This window comes from Pezoporus flaviventris, unplaced genomic scaffold, assembly GCF_033815535.1.
Source record: "Pezoporus flaviventris isolate CSIRO_AGI_PZ_B2104156 unplaced genomic scaffold, CSIRO_AGI_Pfla_v1 ptg000002l, whole genome shotgun sequence".
Taxonomy (NCBI): Eukaryota; Metazoa; Chordata; class Aves; order Psittaciformes; family Psittacidae; genus Pezoporus; species Pezoporus flaviventris.
Genome location: NW_026892550.1, coordinates 26186716 through 26212753, shown reverse-complemented (window position 1 = coordinate 26212753; position 26038 = coordinate 26186716). Strand labels below are relative to the sequence as shown.

The following is a 26038-nucleotide window of genomic DNA, read 5'->3' as shown; positions in this document are numbered from 1 at the left end:
GGATGCTGTGGCTGTTTGTATTATAAAAGAATTTGAGACTTTGTTATTGAGCCATCAAGTGCTGTTACAACAAAAAAATTGATGTTTTCTGTAATGTAATTGCTCTTTGACAATGTTCTTGTCAGTAATTTTGCTGTATATTCTAACCAACAGAACCCATGGCACCCACACTCTTAGGAAATCTGGAAAATCAAACAACAAACGTAGGTGAAACCATAGAAGTGTCATGCACAGCGAATGGCATTCCTCCTCCAAACATCATGTGGTTTAAAAATAATGAAACCCTTGTCGAAGATTCAGGTGATGGTTGCTCCTTTGCTATGAGTTTTCTATCACTGAAGGGCTTTCTTTCATGGGACTCACTGCTGATTTTCACCATAAAGAGTTTAATTTTCAACACAAAGTGGCATAAAAATAGCAGAACTGAGAATTATGTCTTTTTCCAGGTATTGTTTTGAAAGATGGAAACAAAACACTAACCATACGTCGAGTGAGGAAAGAAGATGGGGGGCTGTACACCTGCCTTGCCTGCAATGTCCTCGGATGCAGAAAAGCAGTGGCTTTTTTTTCAGTGGAAGGTTAGTGTTAGCTTCTTTCTAGGTTGTGTGTGAAATCTTTATAGTTACTAAAAGGAAAATATACTGGCTACCCTGATTGGAGATCTTAAAATATACCATCAGATTTGTGAAAAGTCCTCACCATTTCTATCAAGCTCAAATTGAGTGCCATCATAGCCATCATAATCCCAGCTGTTGAGACTGGCGCTTTCTTCTCCACATTGTTGTTCAGTGCTTTTCAAGAAAAACTATATCTATCTTACTTGTGGTTGCAAAGAAAACTCTGCCAAGTCTATGTTACATGCAAACCTATAGAGCCTACCTAAACCTGCAGATATCCTGGGGCATTTCTTTGTCTTGGTAACGTAATTGTCATTGTATGTGTTTTAACAGTTGTAACTTTTTAAACTATGTCATTGCTGTCACATCATCTAAGAAAAACAGAGTGAAGACTTTGTGCTGTCTGTTATGGTTGCCATCGCATTTCAGTGATAGGAACAGTTAGCAGTTTTGGGTTAGGGGACTCCAGCCTTAGTCCACTAAGCTCTGAAGATATAGCATTTGCGAGACTTACCTCTCACTTGTTCCAGTCCTATTGTGGCACACTGAAATGTAATTCACAATGATAAACAATAAATCCTAACAAGAGGTTAACCTGCAGTCTGAGTAGCCGCAGCTGTGATGGACTTTCCATCAAGAGCTGCAATGAGAAGCCTTGGGCTAAAAGTTCCTCGCCCTTGATGCTAGTACATTAGCAAAATCTAGTCACTGAATCCTGCACAAATGTCTGTCTTATAAGTCAGGGTGGTTGTTCTGTCTGTTCCGTTAAGGTAATTAAAGCAGTATCCTGTTATTCTCATAGAACCCATTAGGATATTTAGATGTTGGCCAATATGTTTACATGGGGTGGAAATTATTTGCAGCTGACATCAATGCAGATTTCAGCTGATGTGATAAACACGGCTGGGGCATGTCTGTAAAAGCTGGAAATCTGTGTAGGACATACTGATTCACTCCAAGAAGTTTATAGTGCAGCTCATTTGGGTCATGCAATGAAGTGTGCTACTGTGTAGGAAAATCTGCATGATGCAAAGGATGAAATACAAGAGCATGATGTGATGAACAGGAGTTGAAACTTCTACATTAATAGATGTTTGAGTGGTATCTGCTGGAGACTATTTTACTGGAAAAAGGATGTTGTAAATAAGACCTTATTTTGTTGTAAATAAGACCATATTTCACGGTTCTTGTAGAACTGTGTTTTTTTGGTGCCAAAAAGTTGAAGAATATAGAGAGACAAGAAAGAGACTGTTCTTTGGGTCATCCTCACAGTACTTTATTTATTATATGATGGGGTTTGTTGGTTTCTGGAGAAAGAATTTTGAGTATTCTAAAACAATGATTTCTTTGTAAAATGTGAGATTTCACTTTATTATATTTTTCCAAAGGTCCATATATTGTCATTAGAACAAAGCTGATGCCAAAAAAATTGGGTGCTGCATAAAACAACACAAAACAAAGTGTAATATCCCAAAATAAAACCCCAAGCTTTTAGTTTTGTTTTGCTTTCGTTTCCTTGCTCCATGTTGCACTTTTAAAATGAACCTTCAGAACAAGGACCTCCATTCTCTACTTTAATGAATGAACAAAACAAATATGCTTCCAACTATCACTCAGATACTCATTTATTTCTTCCCAGGCGCTGAAGAGAAAACAAATCTGGAGCTCATTATCCTCGTTGGCACTGCAGTGATTGCCATGTTCTTCTGGTTGCTTCTTGTAATCATCCTCCGAACCGTTAAGCGGGTAATGAAAAAATTCTTGTACTGTCCTATCAGCACTGGTCTTGCATGACAAATGAGAGCTGACTTGAGTTCTTTTGTGTTGCTTCTTTCCATTGTTCTTAAATCAACAGACACATTTTTTCTCTCCATGCTGTAGCATTCTTGCCTGGAACCTGGGGCACAGAAATTTGTTTTTAATTGAGAAGCCCTCACAAGAGAAAAAATGTTTCAGCTGGTTTTATTAAAAAAAAAAAAAAAAAGAAAGAAGTGCAAGTAATTAACAGTGATCACACTCATGATGACATGGTGAAATGGGTAAAATGGTAGCCTGGTATTTCTGGGAACTAATGAAACACTACAAAGTGAGAAGATGGCACTTTGCCCGCACATCACCAGCAAAAAATCTGTGCAACTTCAACTAATACTATTTTCCAGGCCAACGGAGGAGACATGAAGACTGGGTACTTGTCAATCGTCATGGATCCTGATGAAGTCCCAATAGATGAGCACTGCGAACGGCTGCCATATGATGCCAGCAAGTGGGAGTTTCCCAGAGACCGGCTAAAGCTAGGTGTGTCTTCATTACGTGAGGCATTTTGTGATACCTGTGCTGGGAGGTGTTTCAGGTCCTGGCTTGCCATGGGGCTGCCCTGATGCAGGACCCCTGGATGGTCTCTGTCGCCTTGTAGGATATAGTAAATCCTCTCCTTATTACCAACACTCTGTTAATTTCTGATACATAAACTCAGTTTTGAGTTGCTCTTTATTCTGCATCTTTTGCCCACTGTGCCAGGGAAATAAACCGGAGTATGTTCATCTTCTCACTTCAAGGTAAACCTCTTGGGCGTGGAGCTTTTGGCCAGGTTATAGAAGCTGATGCGTTTGGGATCGACAAAACTGCTACCTGCAAAACAGTGGCAGTCAAAATGCTTAAAGGTAAAAATGATGACTAAAACTTCACCTAGAATCCAGAATATAGGGATAAATACAGCTATAATACTATAACCAGTAGAAAGAGAAAAAAAACCAAACTATTTGTACCAAAGGTGTAATTAATGTTAATGTGATGTGTTAATGTAATTAACAAGTTTAGCGTAACAGTTGATGTCATGAAGCAATGATTAGGAAAAAAACATGCCTTTCCCTCACTGATAAGTGGATCAACTGTGGTTTCTTAGTCATTGCTTTACATATCTACTCAGGTTCAGAATATGAACTTGCTCCTGCATACAATTTTCACATGTCCATTTTTGCCTCATGCAGCCTAGTAGGGAGCTTTCTGCAAGTCTCAGACAATGGCTTAGGCATGCTCCAAAATGAGTTGTAATTTTGAACAGCTTTCTCCTCACTTTAAATCATATTATAGTGCTTTGCAGTCACCACAAAAAAGTTGTAAGCTGTGGTTCCAAGCATACTGTTCTTGAAGACAATGTAGCTGGGGCAGCAAAATGGGGCTGCTAGCATCCAGGGGCTGTATCCCACCCTGTGCTGTACTGAAGGAAGAGTGGGAAAGCCAGGGATTTCTGACAGAGCAGTGTGAACATTCACAAGTGCAGGCAATATCTGTTGCAGTCAGGTTGGAATGGGATGGGTGTGCATGGAAGCCCTGTCCCTCCAGCATCGTAGTGCTCAGGCAGCCTGCAGAGAGCTGCCTCCTCTGCTCCTTCCTCCCCACTGCTTCAGCTCTTTCCTCTTCCCCTTCTATCTGTGTGAGATGAGGACACCAGCCACATATCCAGGCTTTTGGTGAGGCTGCAGGGTCAGGCATGTTTGGCCCTGGCCATATATCGCCTAGACCCATTGGACCCCAGCAGTGGCTCTAGGACAATGTTTCTAGCTCTTCTTGGTTGGAAAGGTCAAATGGTAGAGTACAAACTGCTCAAAAGGTCTGTAGGAAAAAAGATGTTTGCTAATCTGGATTGTTTGGATCCCATTCTGGTGTACTGGAAAATGTTTAAAAGCAGAGCAAAACCAACCCTGTCATGCAATTGCCCAGCTTTAATCAGTGTCCTGTGCAGCATAACTGACCCAGGCTACCAACAAGACTTCTCACTAGATGAGCTGGAAAAATAACAGGAGAAAATGCAGAGGAGGGGAAAACCTTTCTGCCTTTGATGCTCTTCATCTTTGTTGTTTTGCCTCTGCAGAGGGTGCAACCCATAGTGAGCACAGAGCACTTATGTCAGAGCTGAAGATCCTCATTCATATCGGCCACCATCTCAATGTTGTCAATTTACTTGGAGCCTGTACAAAGCCAGGAGGTGAGTCAGTTCTCAGTGGGTGGAAGCTGCTAGTGAAAACCCTGTTTCTGCTGCACAGAAAATTGAGTTCCAAAATTAAGGCTGTAAGAAATAGTCTTCTTTTTTAAAAAAATATATTCGAACAAGAGTGAGCAGGTCTGGAGATGGATAAGGGCTCAAAAGCCCTGAGTTCTCCATCCAGCTCCATCTATTAGTTTTTGTATCACTTTGCTTTTCTGTATCTCAGATCCATTTTTATAGTGGGCACCCGCTGTGTGACAGACTTTGGGTCCGAGTCCAGTAATAGACTTAACAAATTGGTTTTATTCTCATCACTGGGTACAGTGAAACTGCAAGTTGTGACCTCCCTCTCTGGCTTTGGATGGGATGTGGGTGCCTGTGTGCGTGTGTAGGAAGGGAGATTGCCATTTGTAGTCCAGCTCTGGGTGGATGAACCTTTATACTTACTTTATAATGGGGGACAGATGTTTTGTTTAACAAGTCCAGCACTGAATGCTAATTTGGAATAAATTCAGTGTAAAGTAACTCAGTAATAATTTTTCAGGGAAGCTGACTTGTTGGCTTGCTGTGGGGTCCGAATTTAATTTGTAAATTCCATGGCAGAAGTGTAGTAGTTGAGGGAAACATAATCCATAAGTATTTCTTACCTTGTTTATTCCATAATAGAATAGAGATGGCCAGTATCTGGATCCTAGAATGGAAATCTATCCTTTTGACATATGCATATAGATGAAGCAATTTGAGCGTGAAATACCACATTTGCACTGTATATTAAGGCATTGTCTGAAACCAAGATTTCTGTTTTAAATTTTTAGGACTTAAACTGCCTGCAGAAAAATGCATGGATAATCATGTGTGTAACTTTATCACAAAGGAGTGGTTAATTGCAGTGAAGTTCATTCAGATATTTATGTCTCATCCTTACAATGTCAATTAGCATAGGCAGTTATTGGCACTTTAAGTAGAAGCACGCCCCTGCACATTTTCACATATGACACTGGGCCTGTGATTTTTCAAAAGCATGTGTTCTTCCTTCCTTCCTAATACAGCAGAAAAGGAATCATTTCCCTGCTTTGATTAGATTTTTTTTTTTTATTACTAGCATTTTTAAAAACCTCTGGATAGGAGAATGCTTTTTGAAATGGATGTATTTCTAGCCACAAATTCTGTTCTGAGATAAGGTGGGATATAAATAGTCTAAATAAGGAATGGCTTTGTGTTTTGCAGGCCCACTCATGGTCATTGTGGAATACTGCAAGTTTGGAAATCTGTCAGCTTACCTACGGAGCAGGAGGAGCGAGTTTGTCCCGTACAAGGTAAGGAGTCAAGGTTACTTGACATTACATTGGAATGTTTGTTCTGGTGGGTTTTTTCCACATGCAACATTTCTGTTTCTAGTGCAGACTGAAGTGGCGATCCTTGGGGACGCTGAATATCTAGTACTTCCCATGGGAATGAGAGATGGCAAAGACATCAGAGGTCATCTAGTCTTTCCCCTGGCCCCTGCAATGTAGCTATTTTGTTATTGTTAGCTTAAAATGCACAGGAACTGGGCTTCCACTGTTTCCCTTGGCAGATTGTTCTACACTTGGCCATATCTGTCAGGAAGTTTTTCTGATTATCAGCCTGAATTTTTTCCTTTCTTAGTTAAGCTCCGGACCACCTTAAATAACTGCACACCCTGCCTAGTGCACATATCCATCAGATATCCATAGGTATCTTCTATCACATGATTATCCTTTCCACTATGCCCTTGGCTCATTGCCGAACCAGGCTATATATTTTGCTGTTAATCATTTGTATAATTGAGTTTATGCTGAGCTATGTACCTCCCAAGTCCTTAGGAAAGGGGAGCTCCATCACAGCACCCCCTCTTTCCACCTCAGTTTGAAGGGAGTGGGAAGTTGGAGGCTGGCATATTCAAGCTCATTTCTGGATGCCTCTGAGAGGGGGTCTGGTTTCTGGAGAGGGGTTGGGAGGATCCATCCCCTCCAAGAGTTGTACTGCTGGATAAAGAGCGTACCTGCACGTACCCAGCACTGAGCATCATGCCTGGGACCATATCCTTTTTCACCCACAGCCAAGAGGGAAGCCCCTGGGATATGCTCTGCCGCTCTGGTAGACCTGAGTTTTCTTGCAGCTGCTGTACCTAGATCAGAGCTTCTTCAGACTGCTTGTTGGTTCTCCAGGGGGTTATTTTTCTTCAACTTTGGAGTCATTGTTTACTATTTTATGTTGGCAAAGGCAACTTGCTGCATCTTCTTGTGAGGTATGAAGGATAAACAAATATCTGAGAGGCCTTGAAGGAAGAGTCAGGGTTTCATGAGGGTGCTGACCCTTGCACAAGTGGTGGAGATGGGAATTGGCAGTGGAAAAAGACTGCCCTGCCAGGGGAGAAAGGTCACCAAACTGAAGCAGGAGAAAATGGAGATGTGGTTGAGGAAACCTGTGGAGCTGGCATCCTCCCTAGAGGCATTTGGTGTCTTAGGGGAAGGTGGAAATCAGAGTTTTAGGGCTGCTAGGGCTTTGGCCAACAGAGGTTTAGCAGAGGGGCCTTTGCAATGGTGGGAGGTAAAGCCATAGCAGTATAGAGAGGCTCAAGTATGTGATAGGAGGTTTGGCAGCATCTGTGTGTACTTCACAAATGGTGGGCACGAAGGGGCTGAGGCCCCCCAAGCGTGTGGAGATGTTGCTGGGGGGGCAGCCGGGAGACCATGGGAGCAGGCTAAAGCCTTGCTGTGGAGTGGCAGAGGGTGCTTGAACTGGTGAGCCCATGTGGCCATGAGTTAGGGTTCCACAACCAGAGCTGGCTGATCATGCAAGTGCTGTGCTGCCCTCCCTGCCCTCAGTGGTGCCAGTGGCAGATTTCGGGGAGCATCACTGCCTCTCCTGGGAAAACCTGTGGCATGCTTTCTGCTTTCTGCTTCTGATTTCTCCCACCCTCCCCTCACACTTCTAGAACAAAAGTGCCAGATTCCGGCAGGGGAAGGAGAACTATGTTGGTGACCTCTCTGCAGACCTGAAGCGACGGTTGGACAGCATCACAAGCAGCCAGAGCTCAGCAAGCTCTGGCTTTGTGGAGGAGCGGTCCCTGAGTGATGTGGAAGAGGAGGATGGTAGGATATGTCTTCTCCTCATGCTGGAACAGCTGTCTTTACTGGGGGCTGATAAGGAACATTGGGGACTATGGGATTTCCAAAGCTTCCTCAAAGCTGTGTGCGTGGTATTTCCTGGGTGACCAAAATTCCTGAGTTATGGATTATCTAGCTCAGCATCCCAAACTCCTCAGCATAATCCAAGGTACTGTCCTGTCTTAAAAGGGTGCATTTTTAGTGCACTGCTTCTGTCTATTTTACACTCCACTGTCTTCAGGGAGAATTGCAGAGCACAGACTTAGAAGGCTGTGCAGAGGGGGTGCAGTTAGAGGATGCTAACTAAATTTCCTCAGTGTTTACCCAGAAGTTAAATATCATGAAATGCCATCAGCTTATTAGCAGAGAGGCTGATTTGCCTTCCTGCTGCGCAGGTGGTCTGTCAGGAACAGGAAACCTGAATTACCACTATTCAAAGCCTCCCCTGGATATACGTACCATCTGCAGCAGTTTCATTGATGCATTTGCCATGTTCAGCTTTGGCAAGGACAGCACAAAGTGCTCAGTGCTGCCAATATATTTCAGAGACCGCTAAATGCAGCAAGTGGTGGGATCTGACTGGTCCAGAGGGAAGCCATAGCTCAACTGCCTGTACCCCAACTTCTACTAAAAATCATTTAATGCAAAGAAAAACATCAGTATGCTAACAGGGAGGATGATCTTGTGGTTTCAGTTTGATCTTAATGAATAATGTCAGGCATGCACTTTATGAATTTGCGCGCTGTTTTGGTCCTCAGACATCTCTGGTGTAAAAACCGACCCTCTGAGCTGGAATGTTGTAAGAAGTATGTAGACATAAAGAGGCCTCGAGATGAGGGGTTTAGCCACCAGTGTTATAGTTCTTGGAAGATTTCTTCTTAAAATCAAGAGCTGAGTAAAGACATTGATTTGTTTGTTTCAGCAGGAACTAAATGCCTATGTATCTTTGTTGGATACTTGAGTGTATTATTCCTCCAAGTCACTAGAGGATGAGGTTAGGCTTCTTCCACTTTAAATTAGCAGGGCTTTTTGCCAAATTCAAGCCTTTCTCCCCATGGCGTATTCTTCCCCTCTAAGGACTAGGTGAGGCCTCCCTCTCATGGGTTTCCAAATTCATCTGCTGAAACCACAGCAAGCCTTTCCTGTCCTAGGAACTTGTGAGCTGACTTTTGGTTGTTTTTCTTCTGGGATTGTTTTGCAAATCTTTCCACTGGTGAGAACTGTGGAAATAAGCAAGGAGGGCTGGGGTATAACCAAGTTTATTTTACACACGACTTCGTGTAAAAAGGGTTGTTACTGACAACTATCCAGCCAAAAAAAGGATTATGTTTGCCCTCCCATTTCAATGTGGCATAAGGTTAAGATGGACTTTTACCTACGAAGCAGTTATGGGTGAAATCAGTGACAAAGGGTATGTTTGATTGTTGTCTGATTCTTTGCAGCTGGTCCTGAAGACCTTTGCAAGAACCCTTTGACCATGGAGGACCTCATCTGTTATAGCTTCCAGGTGGCGAGAGGAATGGAGTTCTTGGCTTCACGCAAAGTAAGGAACTTCTCAGGAAGAGTGGCATGTTATTTATTTGACTGTAGGAAATAGTGCTGTAGGTCTATAGAAGGAAACAGTATGTTCATCTTTGGACTAGCAGTCATCCGCAGCATTTTCTTTTTGCTTTAAGACATAACCAAATCATTAATACTACAGAGTGAAACAGCCCATGCATTTATTGACACAAATGTTAGTGATATGTACAAGGCTTATGGGTCACTGATTCATAGAAGAATGATTAAGTAGTTGGAGGAGGGGAGCTGACTTATGAGGACGATTAAAGGAATTAGGTACAAATCTCTGGTAACCATAGCTGAACAGGAGTAAAGGAGTTTTCTCTGAGGAGGTTGCCTGTAACTTGTGCAGCAGGATCGGAAAGGCAGTGTGAGGAGAGATGATGCTCATCTATGAAATTTCACGGATGACTCCCTGGAGAGTCTCTTGCCAAAGACACCCTGGCAGTTGGTAACACCTCACCTGCATTTTCACTTTCTAGAAGTGCCTTTCTGTGGTTTGATCCTAAATATGTATAGCACATGTTTCAAAGGGTGTAAATTCCAGCAAGAGCAAAGAATTGCTGCAGTTGTTTAGACACAAAAAGTACTTAGAAACGGGAAAAGGGAATAAAAGCAGGGAATACAGAACTGTTCTAGAGTGCAGGCTAGGAGTTCAAAACCAGACTTGAGAGTCCTTTCTAAAAACATGCATTTCTCTACATTTCATACATCATGGTTGGCATGTATATGTAAAAACATGTCTTCAAACGATCTGCAGTTCTAGTCCATACTAGAAGCATATCTGCAGCCAATTTCAGAGCTTGGCTTTTTTACTTCAAGCTGCTGAGGCTTGAGTTTTGAAGACTTTGGGTTGTTGGCTAAGCTGTTGTTCTGCATATGTAAAGTCATGGACTTTTCTCTGTAGTCAAGATTAGTTTGTGTTGGAATCAAATAGATGTTTTAGTGCGGTATGTTTTTCAGAGAGAGAGCATAGAGCACACAGATTTGAGTGAACCTAAGTAAATCTAAAGGTAATCAGATCTGAACCTGTTTCGTGTCAGCTTCTTAGGATAATTAATTAGGTAACTTCAAAGGCCCTCTCTGCGTAGTGGATAAACAGATGTATGTTTGGACTTGGGAATACAAGTCTCCCTGAGCCAAATCAGTTGTGACCATCACAAAAACACTTAAAATCAGTAACTGTTGATGCCGAGGTTTCTTTTTCTTAAAAGGTTTTAAGAATTATCTGGCCTTTGAGGCTCGGGGAGCACATATGTGAAAGAGATCAGCCCTGTGGACAGCGCTGTGACAACAGGCAGCATACGAAGTTGTTTACTTCTCTTTGCAGTGCATCCACAGGGACCTGGCTGCTCGTAATATCCTCTTGTCAGACAATAACGTTGTCAAAATCTGTGATTTTGGCTTGGCTCGAGACATCTACAAAGACCCAGATTACGTCAGGAAAGGAGATGTAAGTTTCAGATTCTCTGTTTCAGAGAGAATTAATATCAAGTCCGGACTCCTTTCCCCACCCCCCTTAAATGGGTTTCTGGAAACTGTTTTGCTAAACTGTGATACATTTTTGTTGATGAAAATGCTTTCAGGCCAGACTACCCCTAAAATGGATGGCACCAGAAACCATTTTTGATAGAGTATATACCATTCAGAGTGATGTATGGTCCTTCGGAGTTCTGCTATGGGAAATATTTTCATTGGGTAAGTCACTTTAGTTTTACTAAATGTTACTCTTAAATGTTAAACAACAGAGTCAAGCAGTCAAAACAGAAAACAGTCAAAGTGTTCTTGGATCCTCTGTAGCATTTTGGGTTTTTTACTTCTTGAAAATTTCCTGTTTATGTTCTCCATCAAAATAAAATACTCAGATTTCCTTCAAAATGCAAATATAGGAACATGGACTTGAAATGCTTCTTCATACAATTTCTGTAGGTGATGATGTGCTTCATCTGCTCCATCATAAATCTAAATTGTTTGCACATCCAAATATAGTGGATTACCTTATTAACTCATGGCCATAGCGAATTATCTGTTTGAAAATCAATCCCAGATTTTAAGAGTCTAATGCATTAAAATTACTCTTGCTCTTGTTTTAGGTGCATCACCATACCCAGGAGTGAAAATTGATGAGGAATTTTGCAGAAGACTGAAAGAAGGAACAAGAATGAGAGCACCAGACTATACAACACCTGAAATGTGAGAAACTGTTCTTCCAGTTGCCTGCATTTACCCCACAATAATAGCAGGTGCTGGAGCAAGCAGTAGGTGCTGTTTTCTTCATGCTGATATTTTAATGGGCTTTGTTCTTCCAGGTACCAAACAATGCTGGATTGCTGGCATGGGGATCCTAAGCAGAGGCCAACTTTTTCAGAGCTGGTGGAGCACCTGGGAAATTTGCTGCAAGCCAACGTCCGTCAGGTACATGGAATGTATTCTCTGGTTGCTAAACCCACCAGCTGAACCCCTCCTATCCTGACAGCCACCATGAAATCTCCTAGTTGGGTACTGTCCACTGGGGATGTGGGGGAGCCTGGGCTTCTTCTACCCCTTCAGTTACTGACTGGCATAGTTGGGGAAAGGTTGCAGAGGTCTGTTATGGTAACCAAAAGCTGTGTTGCCCTGCCAGCAAGGGCTTCCCATGACACCTCCGCTGCTGTTACTTAGCTGTCTGGCTGGGAGTTGTAGGTATGCTGGGGAGTTGTTCACCAGCCAGACAGCAGTGGCATCATGGGCTCAATTCGCTGCTCTGCTGCTGATTTCTCTGCATAGTACAGAGGCGTTTCGGCAGGTAGCCCCTGTTGATCTTACTGTGCCAAAGATGGGTATCTTGGCATATGTGAGCATGTGGGCAGCAATGCTTTTAATGACTTTTATGGAAAATGAGTATGCAGGTGTTTTGCTGTCTGTCAGCAGCTCAATGCACGTAAGTGTATTAAGACTTGTCCTGTGTGCAGGCACTTTGGTAAGGGAGCCCACTGTGTCCAGGTGAGCGATATGGGCCTCCCTCCCAGGTTCTCCATCTTGTGGCTCCTTCTTAATGTACTATGGAAGTCGACAAGGCCAGAGCAACAGATGTGAGCACATTGGGTGAGAGAGGCTGCATTTGGCCACATGCTCTCCTATTAGACAAGTTCTCCCTTTCTGACCTATTAGTAACAATAGGAATTACCTGCCCTTCCAAACTATTGTGTCTGTGCATACCAAGACTCAGGAAGGGGAGCGTTTCTTCACTTTTCTGCAGAGCAGCTTGTGTCACATGTATCACATCACCACAGGCTGGCTGAGGTTGGAAGGGGCCTCTGAAGGTCATATGGTCCAACCTCGCCGCTCAAGCAGGACCACTGATACCTCTTTGTCCGGGACAATGTCCAGATTGGCTTTTGAATATCTCCAAGTATGGAAACTTCGCAACCTCTCTGGGCAACCTCTGCCCCTGCCCAGTCACCCTCACAGGAAAAAAGTGTTTCCTTGTATGTTCAAAACATATTTTGTGTTATTTACCTATAACCTAATATGGTTGGATTGCTAATGATTTAGACCCTCTCGTCATAAACTATTGTGTACTGTGACTATAAATCTGATTTACTATCTGATAACGAATAGCTAAATATGTATGTGTCATATTGTAATCCAAAAGAGATAGATGCAAAAAAAAAAAAAAAAAAGAAAAAAATTAGATTAGAAAATCTACTAAAGGATTTCTCTTGGGACTATAAATAGATATGCAGCACTGAAGGACGCATAATCCATTTTTTCTATTATTTTAGAGCAAAAATATAAGCAAGTGGAAGAAATTGAAAAAGTAGTTATCCTTGTTATTCACATCAAGTTTGATGTCAAAGCGTTGATGGAAAATTTCCATCAATACTTTTTTTTTTTTCTTTTTTTTTTTAATTAAATTTACTTCTTATACTTAATTTAGTCTTTCTGGTTAATACCAGAAATTTCCATAGCCTAATTCATTTTAAGGTAATCTTTTTCCTCAGGTTCATATTCTTTGTGTCATTGAGATTCAAACATTCCTAAACCCTACATTTTTATTTCAAAGACATCAATAAAAAACATTCAGTTTATTCTTTATGTTACAATATGTCATATAAAACCATCATTTTTGAATCTAAAATTACTTGACAGTGATTCTCATTAAGTTTCTTTCTTTTAATGTAGCTGCTCTGCAAAGGTGATATAATGTTCATAGTTTAATAAAGCAGCCACGGTATTACTGTTGGACTGATGCATTCTCCATGTACATGTGTGTGTAACTGTTTATGTCAGTGTATCTCTGTAGCCAATTTAATTTTTGCATTTTTTCACTGCATTCTGCAGGACGGTAAAGACTACGTTGTCCTTCCTTTGTCAGTATCGCTGAATGTGGAAGAGGACTCGGGTCTCTCTCTCCCCACTTCACCTGCTTCCTGTAGGGAGGAAGAGGAAGTCTGTGATCCTAAATTCCATTATGACAACACAGCAGGAATTAGGTATTTTATATGGTGGACATCCTACTGGGGCCTCTGGGCAGGTTTTGTTCATGCTGGGGGCAGGGAAAATGAAAGGAAGAGACTTCAGCTGCTTGGTCCATATTTAACCTCTTCCACAGGGATAAGAAGGAATCTGTACAGCTTTTGTAGGCAAAAACTAGTTTCTTATCTCCCCAAATGCCAATGACTTTTTTTTTTTCACTACCCTTTCAAGATTTGGTATTATCATTTAAAAAAAGAAAAATAAATCATAAGTGTACTTAAGTTAGTTTTTAAGAATCAGAATGAATAAAAAAGTCTTACTGATCCAATACAATTGTGTTCACACTCTTGTATTGCAGCTGCCTAAATTATTAATGGTAATAGATTTATCATTAGTGACCTCTCTGGCATTTCCCCTCCTAGAGTGACATGCTGGTAAATGGGTCATGAATTGATGGCCAAGGGGAATGCAACCTAAATGTTGTCACTGCTCTTTTGTCCACTGCTTGTTTCTGGTGGGCTGTTGGGGCATCCACGATGGAGCAACAGTGGTAGATGCTGTTTGGTGTTGTGGCAGAGGTGACTTCCCCAGTAAGGAGTTTGTACTAGTGTATTTAAGAAGGGTTCACATTGGACCTTGTGAGGACCTCAGGTGTGGGATGTAAGGGAGAAAAGTATTTTCTTATCCAGTGCTGCCTAAGATCAAATTCAGCCACTTGGATGCTAGAAGCTCTGGGTTGCTTGCTGCAATCTCAGGAGTAGGAGGAGGATAGAAGGAGATGAATCCAACTATAAGAGCAGAGAAGGACTCTGTTGGCAGGGTTCACGTGGTTTCCACAAAGTGGAACCTTCTCCCTCACTGTTTGTCTTGTATCTACCAAAGACAAAGTTCCCAGTTATTTTGTGTACCACAGGATGGCTTTTTTATGTTGGTCCTGGGAAAGCCTAGGTAGACACAGTGCATTTCACACTTCAGTTGAACTTGTGGTCCTAGAGTTGAACTCTCAACCCCCGAGTTTTAGTAGTGGGGCAGTCCAAAATATAAATATTTAAAAGACAAAAAAGCATGATTGAACACTGAAAAGTCACACATACTTTTCCACTTCTAATACTTCCTATATGATTTTTGCTGGTCCCCATTTTCTGTTATGAACAGAAGTAAAATCTCTCTGTCAACTTTTAAAAAGACTTTGAAACTCTTTCTCTTGTCTTATAGTGTGACAGGGGTGTGAAAGCACTTGTGGAAATCATTCTGGGAGAGGCAAAGTGAGGAGCTTAAGACATGCTTAGGAGCTTTATTCTTCTGGTAGCTGGAAACAATTTTGTTGGCATGGATCCTGCTATACATTTAGTGGAAAAGATTGATCTGTTCAGTAATGTCTTTTTCAATCATCACAAAAGTCTGAACTATGAGGAAAGGCTGAAAAATACAATCTCTAAATCAAAGCAGGAAGAAGAAAACAAGCACAGGGAAAACAGAGAATATTAAAGAATATTTACATTGCTGAGGTAAATTCAAATCAGCAGGACGTCCTAATAGCTGCTGTATTTAGCTTAGGAAATAGATCTGTAATTTCTGAACCTTGCAAGATTGTCATTAAGAACAGTCAGGTGTGGTAAAGAAGATTTAAGGAAGATTTAAGGTATGCATGTAAATGCTTCATTCTTAGAAAGAACAGAAAAGGCGTAACCTTAAATCAGGTTAACCTGAATCCTAGGAATGATGCCAGACTAAACAATCAGATAAATAATGGTAAATGCCTACAAGAAAATTAAGTAACTAAAAATGGCCAGCATGGATTTGTCAAGAACAAATCAAGTCAAACCAATCTACAATTCATTTTTCGGGAGATTAATTGGCTTGGTGGATAGCAGGAAAGACAGGGTTTTATTTTCTCGGGGGGATTTTTGGCCCTTTTTTAATGGGACAGTCTATTATAAAATGCAAATATGTGTCAGGAAATACTGTCAGTGTGTCATCTGAGCCCTCACTGCCACTGGGCAGGAGTCAGACTCCACGTGTGGCCTTTCTCTGCCTGCACACTATTTCTGGTCCTGTTTGCAGAGTAGCTTGGCTTAACCAGGAGGATCTTGCTCGTTGTAGTCCATGAAGGCTGATTCTTGTCTGGGTTGAGCAGAAAGACACAGGACTTCCGTAACTGGGAGGTTATTCAGATCAAGAGGCTGGGGTTTCCAGTCCTCACCCTGGTAACTGTAGTCGTGGCCATGCAGTTCTGTGACTGTGTGGACAATTAGATGCAAGCACACATGAAGCTTTCAGACTAAGAAGGCAAGTTGTGAATGAACTTATCACCATTCAAGGTGATGTTGTACAGGAGGATAAGTGGACTAGATTCTCCATTAGATGTTTTTGGTCCTGTCAGGGTTGGGTTGGGAGTGGATTAGATAACATTGCAGAGTAACAGGAGTAGAAGACATGTTCAATATAGAGACCTTGAAAGAACTGGTTTTGCTAAGTCTAGGAAGAGCAAATGGAGAGGGAACATATTAACAGTTTCCAGTAAATGAAAAGTTGCTTGAAAGAGGATGCTAATTGTTTATTCTGTGTCCCTAGCAATAAGACAAATTTTATTTGCAGCAAATACTCGAGTTTAATATTTGAAAACCATTCTAAAGTGTGATTGAGCACCAGGGCAGGCTACAAAGGGAACTTGTAAAATCCCCACCAGCTTAAATATGTGCTTGTTGGAGATAGGCAGGACTCAGCATAGCTAGGCTCAAAACTAGGAAATGGGATGAATGATGCTCTTAATTGCCTTCAGCTTTGTGCTTCAGGTGAATGCAGGTTTCTTTTCTAAATCCATGGCTTTTTCTTCGTTAGCTGTTAGGAGCATAAATGTGTCCTGTTTAACTGGGACAGTATCCATTTTATTCCACATCCGTTAAGACAGAAAGCTGAGGGTAGCTGTTTTGTTTGCTGTATTAGTACCTCCATGAAAGTAATGAGGCTTTTTGGTCCAATATTTTTTATGGATGTCATCCTGACCAGAGGGCTTCTTTTGGAGAAGAGCCTTCAAGAGACACGTAGCACTCCCTGTCCTGATCCCCACGGTTTAAGGGCGGCAGTCTGCTGAGTCTGCTGTTGTTGTCCTAGGTCCAGCCAGGGGTCTCAGAAGTGCAGTCCAAAGGAAGAGACACATAGCTGAGCTCCAGGCTCCTCTGTTTATTATACTTCTAAGTGAAGCTTGCAGGAAGTGAAGCCCTCCAGTGTAACTGAGAAAAGAGGCTGTTTTCTCTAAGCCGTTTCTTAGAATTTGCTCAGAGATCAAGATTGTCATGAGCAGAAGGTCAGAAACATGTCACTTTCTAGCCTGTTCATCCTTCTCAATAAATGGATATTTTGAGGTTTGCATAACATGTTTTAACAAAAAGATTGACTTCTCTGTAGAGAGATAAAAGGATTCTGATATCATTGTGCTGTTTTCAGCCAAGTTGTGGAAAGTGGACACAAAATATTGTTTTGTTTTCTTTTCTTTTCAGTCAGTACCGACAAGGTAGCAAAAGAAAAAGCCGCCCTGTGAGCGTGAAAACATTTGAAGATGTCCCATTGGTAACCACTGTAAAAGTTGTTCAGGAGGTGAGTTTGTCTGATATTTGTATGTCTTCTGTCCGTCTGTTTATTTTATTTTATTTTATTTTATTTTATTTTATTTTATTTTATTTATTTTATATTTATCCCTTTGCATTTAATGCATTCCTAACACCTTTGCAGGAAAACCAGACAGATAGTGGGATGGTTCTTGCATCTGAAGAGCTGAAGACTTTAGAAGAGAGTGATAAACAAGTGAAAATACCCTTTAGGTAAGGATTAGGCTGCATGTAGATTTGAACAAGACGTTTTGTTTACAGGATGTCAGAAAACTGATTGGTTTCTAAATTTTTTAGAAGACAAAATATTGTCTTACTGTATTTTTAAAAACACAAGGAAATATTGTGCACTGTGTCCCTGGTCATCTGCATTTGGTACCAGGAGAGGAAAGGTATGCAGCCACTGGAAATAATGGCTAGCAATGCAGAAGGGACTTGTATTCGTCAGCTACAAAGCATCAACCACCACTCAAAGGAACTGAGCTGTTGCACACAATTGAGCATATTTTTGAGGGCTTGTCTGCAGTGACAAAGAGCTCCTTTTCTTTTCTTTTTCTTTCTTTTTTTTCTAAAGCTGACTCTTGAGTTTTCAGGATGTACCTGGGTGTATTTTCAGAGCATTGTTCAGGGAGTTCATTGTGTAGTTCACAGGAAGCACAGTAGCGTTCATGGAGCTCAAGCCTCACGTATGCTCTCTGAGAGCTTCTCAGGAATTATTTTTGCCAGGACAACTTCAGTGCAAACAAAAGTATACTGCAGTTACAACTGCACCACAGCTGAAATGTGTGAAGCTTCTCAAAGTTTTCTGCCCATTTCATCTGTGCTCACAATCTAACTCTTTGTATCACCATAAAATTAAATATCTTTTTCATGTGTTAGTGAAGTTAGGGCATATGAAAAGGTCCCTTTTATAATCAAATGCATGTTTAAAAAGGCTTGAAGCCAGCTTTGCTAAGTGCCCTCCAGAAGACAGTCTCCACAGCTCTCTCAGTCCTGTTTCTGCTTGTTTTTCACAGCACGCTGGTGCCCAGCAAGAGTAACGAGTCCGTCATGTCCGAAGCCTCCAACCAGACGAGCGGGTACCAGTCGGGGTACCACTCGGATGACATGGACACCACCGTGTACTCCAGCGAGGAGACTGAACTCTTGTGTGCCCGGGAGCCTTCTCCCCAGCTCTGCCGTGCTCATGGGCTCGCCTATGACAGCTCCGTGCCGCTCGCCTCCCCACCGCTCTAGGGTGAAGCTCCAGGTCCCCCCACGATGTGCCTTCCTTGCCTGAGCTCGGTGGTATTCAGGTTTGATGCACAGAAAGATGGCGTCCATGAGACTAAGAAAAGACGTTTATTTTTCCTGAACAGGATGCAGGAGCATCTGGCAGCAAAACTGCGCCATGCTGGGCTGTGAGGCACTTTCCTCAAGAGATGCTTGTGGCTGAGGGTGCAAAGCCCTGGCTGCAGTGTGTGGGCTGTGCCGACCCAGTGGCAGAGGCAGCATGGTGGCCTTCGGAACCCTGGTGACATGGTGTTCAACCGAACTGTTTCTAGTTGTACGAGATAACGGCACAGACCTGCTCTTTTTCTGTTGTTGTTGTTGTTTCTCCACTTGTGGCTGGACTCCAGGAAGGAAACAGCACGGCACTGGCTTCTTGTTTCTCAGAGTTATCCCTTGCTTGTACCTCCACAAACAAAAAAAGGAACCTCCAGCTCAAGGCTCTGGCAGTCGCTGACGGCCTGAGTCTAAACATAGGCTGGGCTAAATATAGGTGGGGGCAATGGTCTCTGTCCTTGGCAGAGGAAAAAAGTTGCTGTACCGGGCAGCATGAGCTGTGTTTGCTTGCAAGACTTGTGTGGTGAGGCTGGTCAGTAGGCAAAAGGAAGAGCACTGAGCCAAGTGATGGGACAGGGGTGCAGGGGCCATGCCTCACATCTGAGGATGGCTCTGGCCCACGTTGTCCCCAACACCCTTGACCCATGCCACATGCCTGCCTGCTTCTGAGCTAGCCTGAAACAGCTGCAGAAAGTACCCCCTCTCTGAATCACCACCAGGGCAGCCTCTGCAACAGGCAGAAAAGTCAATGTAGTCTACCTTAGGACCACAGGGAGCCCTGTGGTCCTCATGGGGCATCCTAAAGGCACCCTACCTTCTCATCTCATCCCTCCTCCCTCAGATGTAGGTCTGGCTCTTTCAATTTGCAAACTCAAAGTCTGTTTGCAATAGCAGAGATCTTGGTTTATGTAGTCTTGGGTATCCGTGACTGGTTTCATGGCAGCTCCAATCTTCCCTGAGTGGTGAGATTGTGCCTAATTGTTGGACAACTTCTTACCTGTGCTCTTGTAGTACCAGAGCTCTGCTGATAGACACAATGCCGGCTACAAGATCTTAAAATGTAAAGCTATTTCTACTGAGTTCTTTTTTGTATTTTTATAATTATTTTTTTTCAGTTTGTACTTACTATAATGTCAAATGCTGGGAACCATGAATATAAGGCGTATACAGTATTTATAGCCTCTTTATGTAGAAATAAATGTAATATATTAAAATATAAATATATATATTATATAATGTTATTGTACTAGTCACATTCTATATCAGAGTTCTGTAGCGTTACAAGGGTCACAAAACTTTTAATAGCTAAAACTTCACTTTATTAAAAGGGACTGGAAATTCAGAGGTGGGGGCTATGAGTAGATCTGTTTCCTTTTCTTACATGTATGTTCCTATATCCTTTCTATTGACAGTGAGGTTTGTCAAGTACTACTTAGTTCAAGTGCCATTTAATGAATCCAGTTATTAATACCATTGTACGGGTCTATCAACATTTCTGTGGCTACCTGTAGTAAAGAAGCTTCACTGATTTTAGCAGTTGGCAATAAGTGCCTTCAGAGAAATGGGCACAGAAACAGACTGCTTGTACAGACCGAATCTCCTCTGAAGGAGTTTATTATATTCAATAATGGGAATGGTTGATCTAATTGTATTGTGACTTTTGCCTTGGGAGTAGCAGTTTCCCTTAAAGGCTTATTCATCTTTTCCCACTTGCATTTCTTCCCTCTCACTTGTTGCAACTGAAATGTTGTCCCTGCTCTTGTGTAGCAATGTCTACCTTTATTTTAAATCTGTACTTAAAGCTCCCACCTTTTCACTCTGTTGTCCACCTTTTGACTTTCTCTTCTGCACTGTGCAGGCCTTCATTCTCAGTGGAAGACTGGCCACTGCTGGGGTATCAGGACTTCAAGTATTGTAACAGCTTATGATTAAAAAAAAAAAAAAATCAAGGGAAGTTAAACTACAAACCCCAGACTTTATTCAACTTCACCGCAGTTTGAAACGAGACCTTTGTAGGATACTGCATGGTCAGACCACTTCTCTTGTAAGTGGGAGATCTCACTGCTAAATTCTTCTCAGTCTGAATATGGCACTAACACCTTCTACACACTATGTGCACATCCTAGCTACAAGGCTGTGGAATGTCAAGCTTCAAATGTCTCTCCATTCCTCTCCTGTATCTGAAGCATTTTACATCCAGGAAAGCAGGAACTGGGAGGTCAGGTAGAAAAATATGGGAGAGGTTTCATAAATCTACTGTAAGGGCTTCTAGGAAGGCCTTGTACTTTCATGTATATATTTGATATTTATCTTGCATCCCAGGCAAGAGTCTAGCCAATAATTGTATGCTCAATAGCCAATGCTACAAACTTTACCTCCCCTCCTTTCCAGTATTCTCCAATATCTTTAATGAAAATGTTCTTACGTGTATTATTGTATGATGGACATAAAATACTGAGACTGGCAGAATATTGGTAGGTAACCTGCTGAGCCACATGTTGGAGAGTCCTGACAGAGAGGTGGAGATGGAGATCTATCTTTGATGTCCACCTGCCCTAGTTCTGGAACTCCCAAATATTTGGGATGTTCAATTTAGATATCTCATTTTGTAGTTTTGCTTCCTCTCCAGATTGGTGTGACACACCATATGTGCCATGTACATGTAGTCAGATGCTTCCCTTTGTGGTTGTAGAACCTCTAAAATGGTTGTCTACCATAATGTAGACTGATGAAGTTGCAATATAACCATTTCAGCTAATGAGTTCTCACTTACAATTCTTGCCAGCCAATGAATCTCTCCTGTGGGTCCAAATAAGTTTACATATGTCTGGAAAATGTGGGAACTAGGACACACCTGCTTGAGGAAAGGAAATTAGTGTCTTTAAAACAAAACCCAGAAAAAAAACAACAAAAAAAGCCACCTCATATATTCAGATTCAGGAGAAAGCAAAGCTTCTATAAATGTGTTCATATATTTGGCATCCAGTAACACACTTCTTTTCTTAGACCACGGCCATTACTTCCTTTAAAACACCTGGACTTTCTGTGGTATTCTGAATACAGCATGTTCAGCTAATCCCCAGTCAGGCCACATCTCTCTTGATAGACACTTTAAGCTCCAAAAAGGATATTTTCAACGAAATGACAGCGATACAGAGCACAGATTTGCAAATGCTTCACAAACCACTCCCAGCTTTATCTCCATTCTGCAGCCATGAAATAAAGTGGCAGCATTTGGATCAGCATCCTTATCCATGAAATCCAGCTTGACTCTGAGCCCAATAAGCTGCAAACAGAAGGGGCACTCATGAGAATAGGGATCCAAACATATCACTCTGAGCAGCTGTGAAAAGGGAGAAGCAGTGATGGGGTTGACTCCTCTTGCTCAGATGAACTTCCAGAATGAACTGTAATTGCTGTTGGGTTTGGATGTAGCAAATCATGCAGAGCCATGCCTGAAATAAGCAGGTTTGGGGCTTGAAGATGGTTCATGTCAACTCTTATCAATGTAAACACAGCCCATCTGAAGAATGCAGGGGCAGTCAAGCATAGTAGCTAGGTTCTTCTCCTTGCAAAAGATACTGTAAAATGTATCTCATTCTTTGCCTGGAAATGTCCTGCAAATCCAGTCCTTGCTAAGCTTTTCTTGTTAATGCATCTCCCATCAGAAGCAAGTGTATGTCACACAAACATAAAATGTGTTATGGTGATCCTCCATGTCTTCTTCTGATGTGATTGTCCCCAAGAACCATACCTGGGGACTTCTGGGATGAAGCGCTTGTTAATTCTAAAAGCAGCGTGTGACTAAAAAAGGCTACAATCACAGAGCTCTTGAATTGGGAACAAAAGTTTCCTCATAATTGCATATCTTCTGGATGGTTCTAGGCTGGGAAACATAGCTGGGTAGCATGGATAGCCTCCAGATAAAAAGCTGAAATTGGCTATTTTTATATGAAACATTCCCAAACCATGAATCATCTGAGGTTTCCCCTCATCACTGATACTTGAGTACACACCCTGTGTTACCTCGCAGTATGGGACCTCACAAAGCAACAGCAAGGGCAAGGAAAACAACGTTAACATTTGTTCTTCCTAATTGAGAAATTTATCAGGGACAGAAGGTAGCCAACAAAGAACTTTTCTTTGGACTTCAGCCCTGGATTTTCATTCTGCCTGGCTGAGTGTTGCATTCTGTGTCATAATATATGTCCTCAGCTCCTCAACCCCTGACATTCGGGCTGATTAAGTCCCAGAAGGTCATTGGGAAACATAGCAGAAGCTTGTAACATATGGTGCTGATAAACATCTCAGCATCAGAGATAAGGAGCTGGTCAATGTAATCTTAGGAAGCTCAGATTTGCTTGACATTAAACTGTACAATGTAAAGCCTAATCCCTACACAGATTTAATTAGCTGTTAAACGTATCGTGTTCATGATGAAAGGTGTTCTGGTAACCTAGGTATTCACTGACTGCCACCAGTTGGTTCAGATGTGAAGTATCTTTGCCTTGCAGCTTGTTAGGATGACATGTTATGGTGAATGATGCCTGCTTTGTAAGCTTTTTTTGGAAGGGACAAATGAATTCGATTTCCAGACCCCCAGCTGTAGTGTCAGACACAGCCTCTGGTGCCAGGAAAAATGGCAATTCTGTGTGGTTTCCTAACTCTTGGTCAGAAAAATACTTTCATGAGGGTGGAATAAATGAACTGAGGTTTATTCTGCTTTCCAGGGGAAGCTGAAGCTGTCCAGCATCACACAGAACTGTTTCCCTGGACACTGTGATGTTTTCTCTTTCGGTGTAGTCATGCTAAGGGGCATGATTAGCAATGGTTTCACAAAAGTGAGTGGAAATGTAGCTGCATTTCATTTTTTTTCTCTTGGTCTGTTTTCCCACCACAATCAGAAGCACGACTGCAAAATGTTGTATGTAAGGTAGTTTTCGTCTTGCCAGGCTAAGGGGTTTAGCAGCCTGGACTTCTGCCCGTTGCACTGTTGCACATTGATAGTGTGGTGCACAGCAAACTCCGTGCTGCTGGCATCAAGCTCACTAGTAGAAAGCCGGCTGCAGGATATCCTCTGTATGTGCCAAAGTAACACCTTCAACTGCAGCACATCCACATGTGCAGCCATAGGGCTGCAAGCCATGTTTGGTTACTGGAGTTTCTCGTACAGTGGGTGCATGATTATATCTGTCTCCTGCACTGTGATGGCAAAGAATATGTCATATTTCATTTCTTTGGTATCAGAATGTCATTACTAAAATCTCTTCTCAGACTCAGTTGAGGCTGGAGGTTGCAGTTTGTTTTCCACCATTTGTTCCCAGTATAGTAGACCCTGGCTCTGTGGACCCTACTCAACCCCACAGCTGATGGGGACCAGTGGGCAGCAGTGGCCTTTGGAGTGACACTCTGCCTGTACTTGGTAGTGCTGCACTGGCATGGAGCAGGGGAGAGGAGCAAAAGGCTGAAAGGAAGTTTTAATAATTGTATGTGTCCTTTTCAAATATGCATAGGTCCTTATACTGGAAAGTTGTTCTTCAGCACCAGGAACTGAGGAAGAGCAAAGGGGAATTGTCTGTTAAGAGAGCATCAGGTTGTGACACCGTAGGACTGGAAAACCAGCACTGCTTATTACTAGTCATCTGGAGGCTGCTTTGCAGTCCATATTTCATACAAAAGTAGGGTCCCTAAGGGTTACTAGAGTTTCACTTGAAGACTTGCAGAGCACATTATTTATTACTCTGTTCACAATGTTCAGGCTATGGTTTAGGATCTCATCAGCTGGCCAAGGCATTTGAAGCATCAATGGACCCTCACATTTAATATCCTTTGACAGATTTTCCACTTGCTTTTTGAACCCATGTAAAAACCCTTCACACCTGCAACATCCAGCAGCAAAAACTTCTTGCATGCAGATTTTCACTTGATGACCCAAGTTATTTTCCCTTCAACTACCAAGTTTCCCTACTAATTTTCTCCACGTTATTTAGGATTTTGTGGACAGCTGTCCCCTCAGTCCTTCCCTTTCAAGACAGAATATTCCTAGCCCATAGTAATATCTGTTTGTATCTCCACAAACTTTTACATAGGGCCCATTGGTGAAAAGCTGACATTTGCTTGGCACAATTTCCAAGCAGGTCTCTGCAAGGTAGCCGGCTTTGGGTGGGAGGAAGGAGGGTGTGGGACAGTCAGCAGAGAACAGTGCTATGTCAACCAATTGGCGCGACGGATGTACCGCAGCATCGGCAAACATCAATGTCAAGATCCCACTTTGCTGGCATCTTCTCAGCATTGCTATTTTTGGCCTGTGAAATGTCTCCAAGGGTTGGGCTGAACTCATCTCCCGTGTGTGCAGTGTCGTTCCGTTCCCAGGCTGTTTGCGCTGGCTCCTGGCTGGCTGCGGGGAGGGATAAGATGCAGAAAGCAGAGGCTGCATGGCTCAAATGCGGCACAAACAGGGGCACCATTTACCACTACAGACCAGCAGAACAGAGTGAAAGCAGGACCTATCTTATCAGTTACTTACTGAGTTAAGACTCTGGGGTATAAAAACTCTCTTTAAACTCTGGATAATACCCATAAATGGAGCCCTTAGGAGATAACTCTGCAAGTGGAACTTTTTGAGTGCACTTATGTGTAGTTTTATATTGCAATCACAAAGTCATCTTTATATTGTCTGATAAACTTCTTAAACTGGCAACAACTATTTAACATTACAGTTTAGTTAAGTACTAAAACAGCAGGGAGTGTGCAGCTAAAGCGATGCAATTATTAATGTATGGTTCAGTAACACTATCAAAACAATGGCTTTGGGCGTTTTAAACCTCCTCTCAGGCTAATGTCACTAATTTTTCAGAAGGATTATTCAGTTTTATTAGCAATTTGCATCTCAGTGTAATTATATGGATATTAGAGAAATCAATATTGTATAATGTAAAATCCCTTAATGGCTATACAGTTTGTTGAGTCTGTTACAGGAATAGCTTTGAAGTCAATTTAAGGAGGAATCTTTATAATTCTGCTGGAATTAGACTTTGCATGGTGAGATAGATGTCTTAGATATTGAAGAGAGGATTGCAAAATCTGTCCTTATTCTTGAATCTTTGCATTCAAGTGACACTTTTAGAGGTAGACTACAGAAAGATCATTGCTGTATGTTTCAACATCTTCCACCCATTATGACTTCTAATCTTCATTAAAATTCCTGACTACTACATGGCTTTTAAGCAAATTATTATATTCATTATGTATGTTCAAATCATCATGCCATAAACATGTTTGTCACCCATTCAAAAATTCACTTATCTAAGGTGATATAAAGTGGAGAACTGTCTGTCACAGAAGTGTTCGTGA

General features: G+C 42.0%; 1 protein-coding gene across 1 annotated transcript in view; it reads left to right on the top strand.

Annotated features, from left to right (window-relative positions):
• The window catches only part of KDR (kinase insert domain receptor), a 32067-nt gene extending 12149 nt beyond the window's left edge, over positions 1-19918 (top strand). Inside the window, exons 14-30 of the mRNA XM_061472599.1 lie at positions 154-300; positions 447-578; positions 2257-2363; positions 2777-2912; positions 3173-3277; positions 4489-4602; positions 5830-5918; positions 7562-7718; positions 9176-9276; positions 10624-10746; positions 10880-10991; positions 11387-11486; positions 11603-11708; positions 13617-13768; positions 17252-17348; positions 17484-17572; positions 18376-19918. Coding sequence (XP_061328583.1) covers positions 154-300; positions 447-578; positions 2257-2363; positions 2777-2912; positions 3173-3277; positions 4489-4602; positions 5830-5918; positions 7562-7718; positions 9176-9276; positions 10624-10746; positions 10880-10991; positions 11387-11486; positions 11603-11708; positions 13617-13768; positions 17252-17348; positions 17484-17572; positions 18376-18595 — 2087 coding nt within the window. The 3' untranslated portion in view covers positions 18596-19918. The remainder of the gene's footprint in view (positions 1-153; positions 301-446; positions 579-2256; positions 2364-2776; positions 2913-3172; positions 3278-4488; positions 4603-5829; positions 5919-7561; positions 7719-9175; positions 9277-10623; positions 10747-10879; positions 10992-11386; positions 11487-11602; positions 11709-13616; positions 13769-17251; positions 17349-17483; positions 17573-18375) is intronic.
• The last annotated feature ends 6120 nt before the right edge of the window (positions 19919-26038 follow it).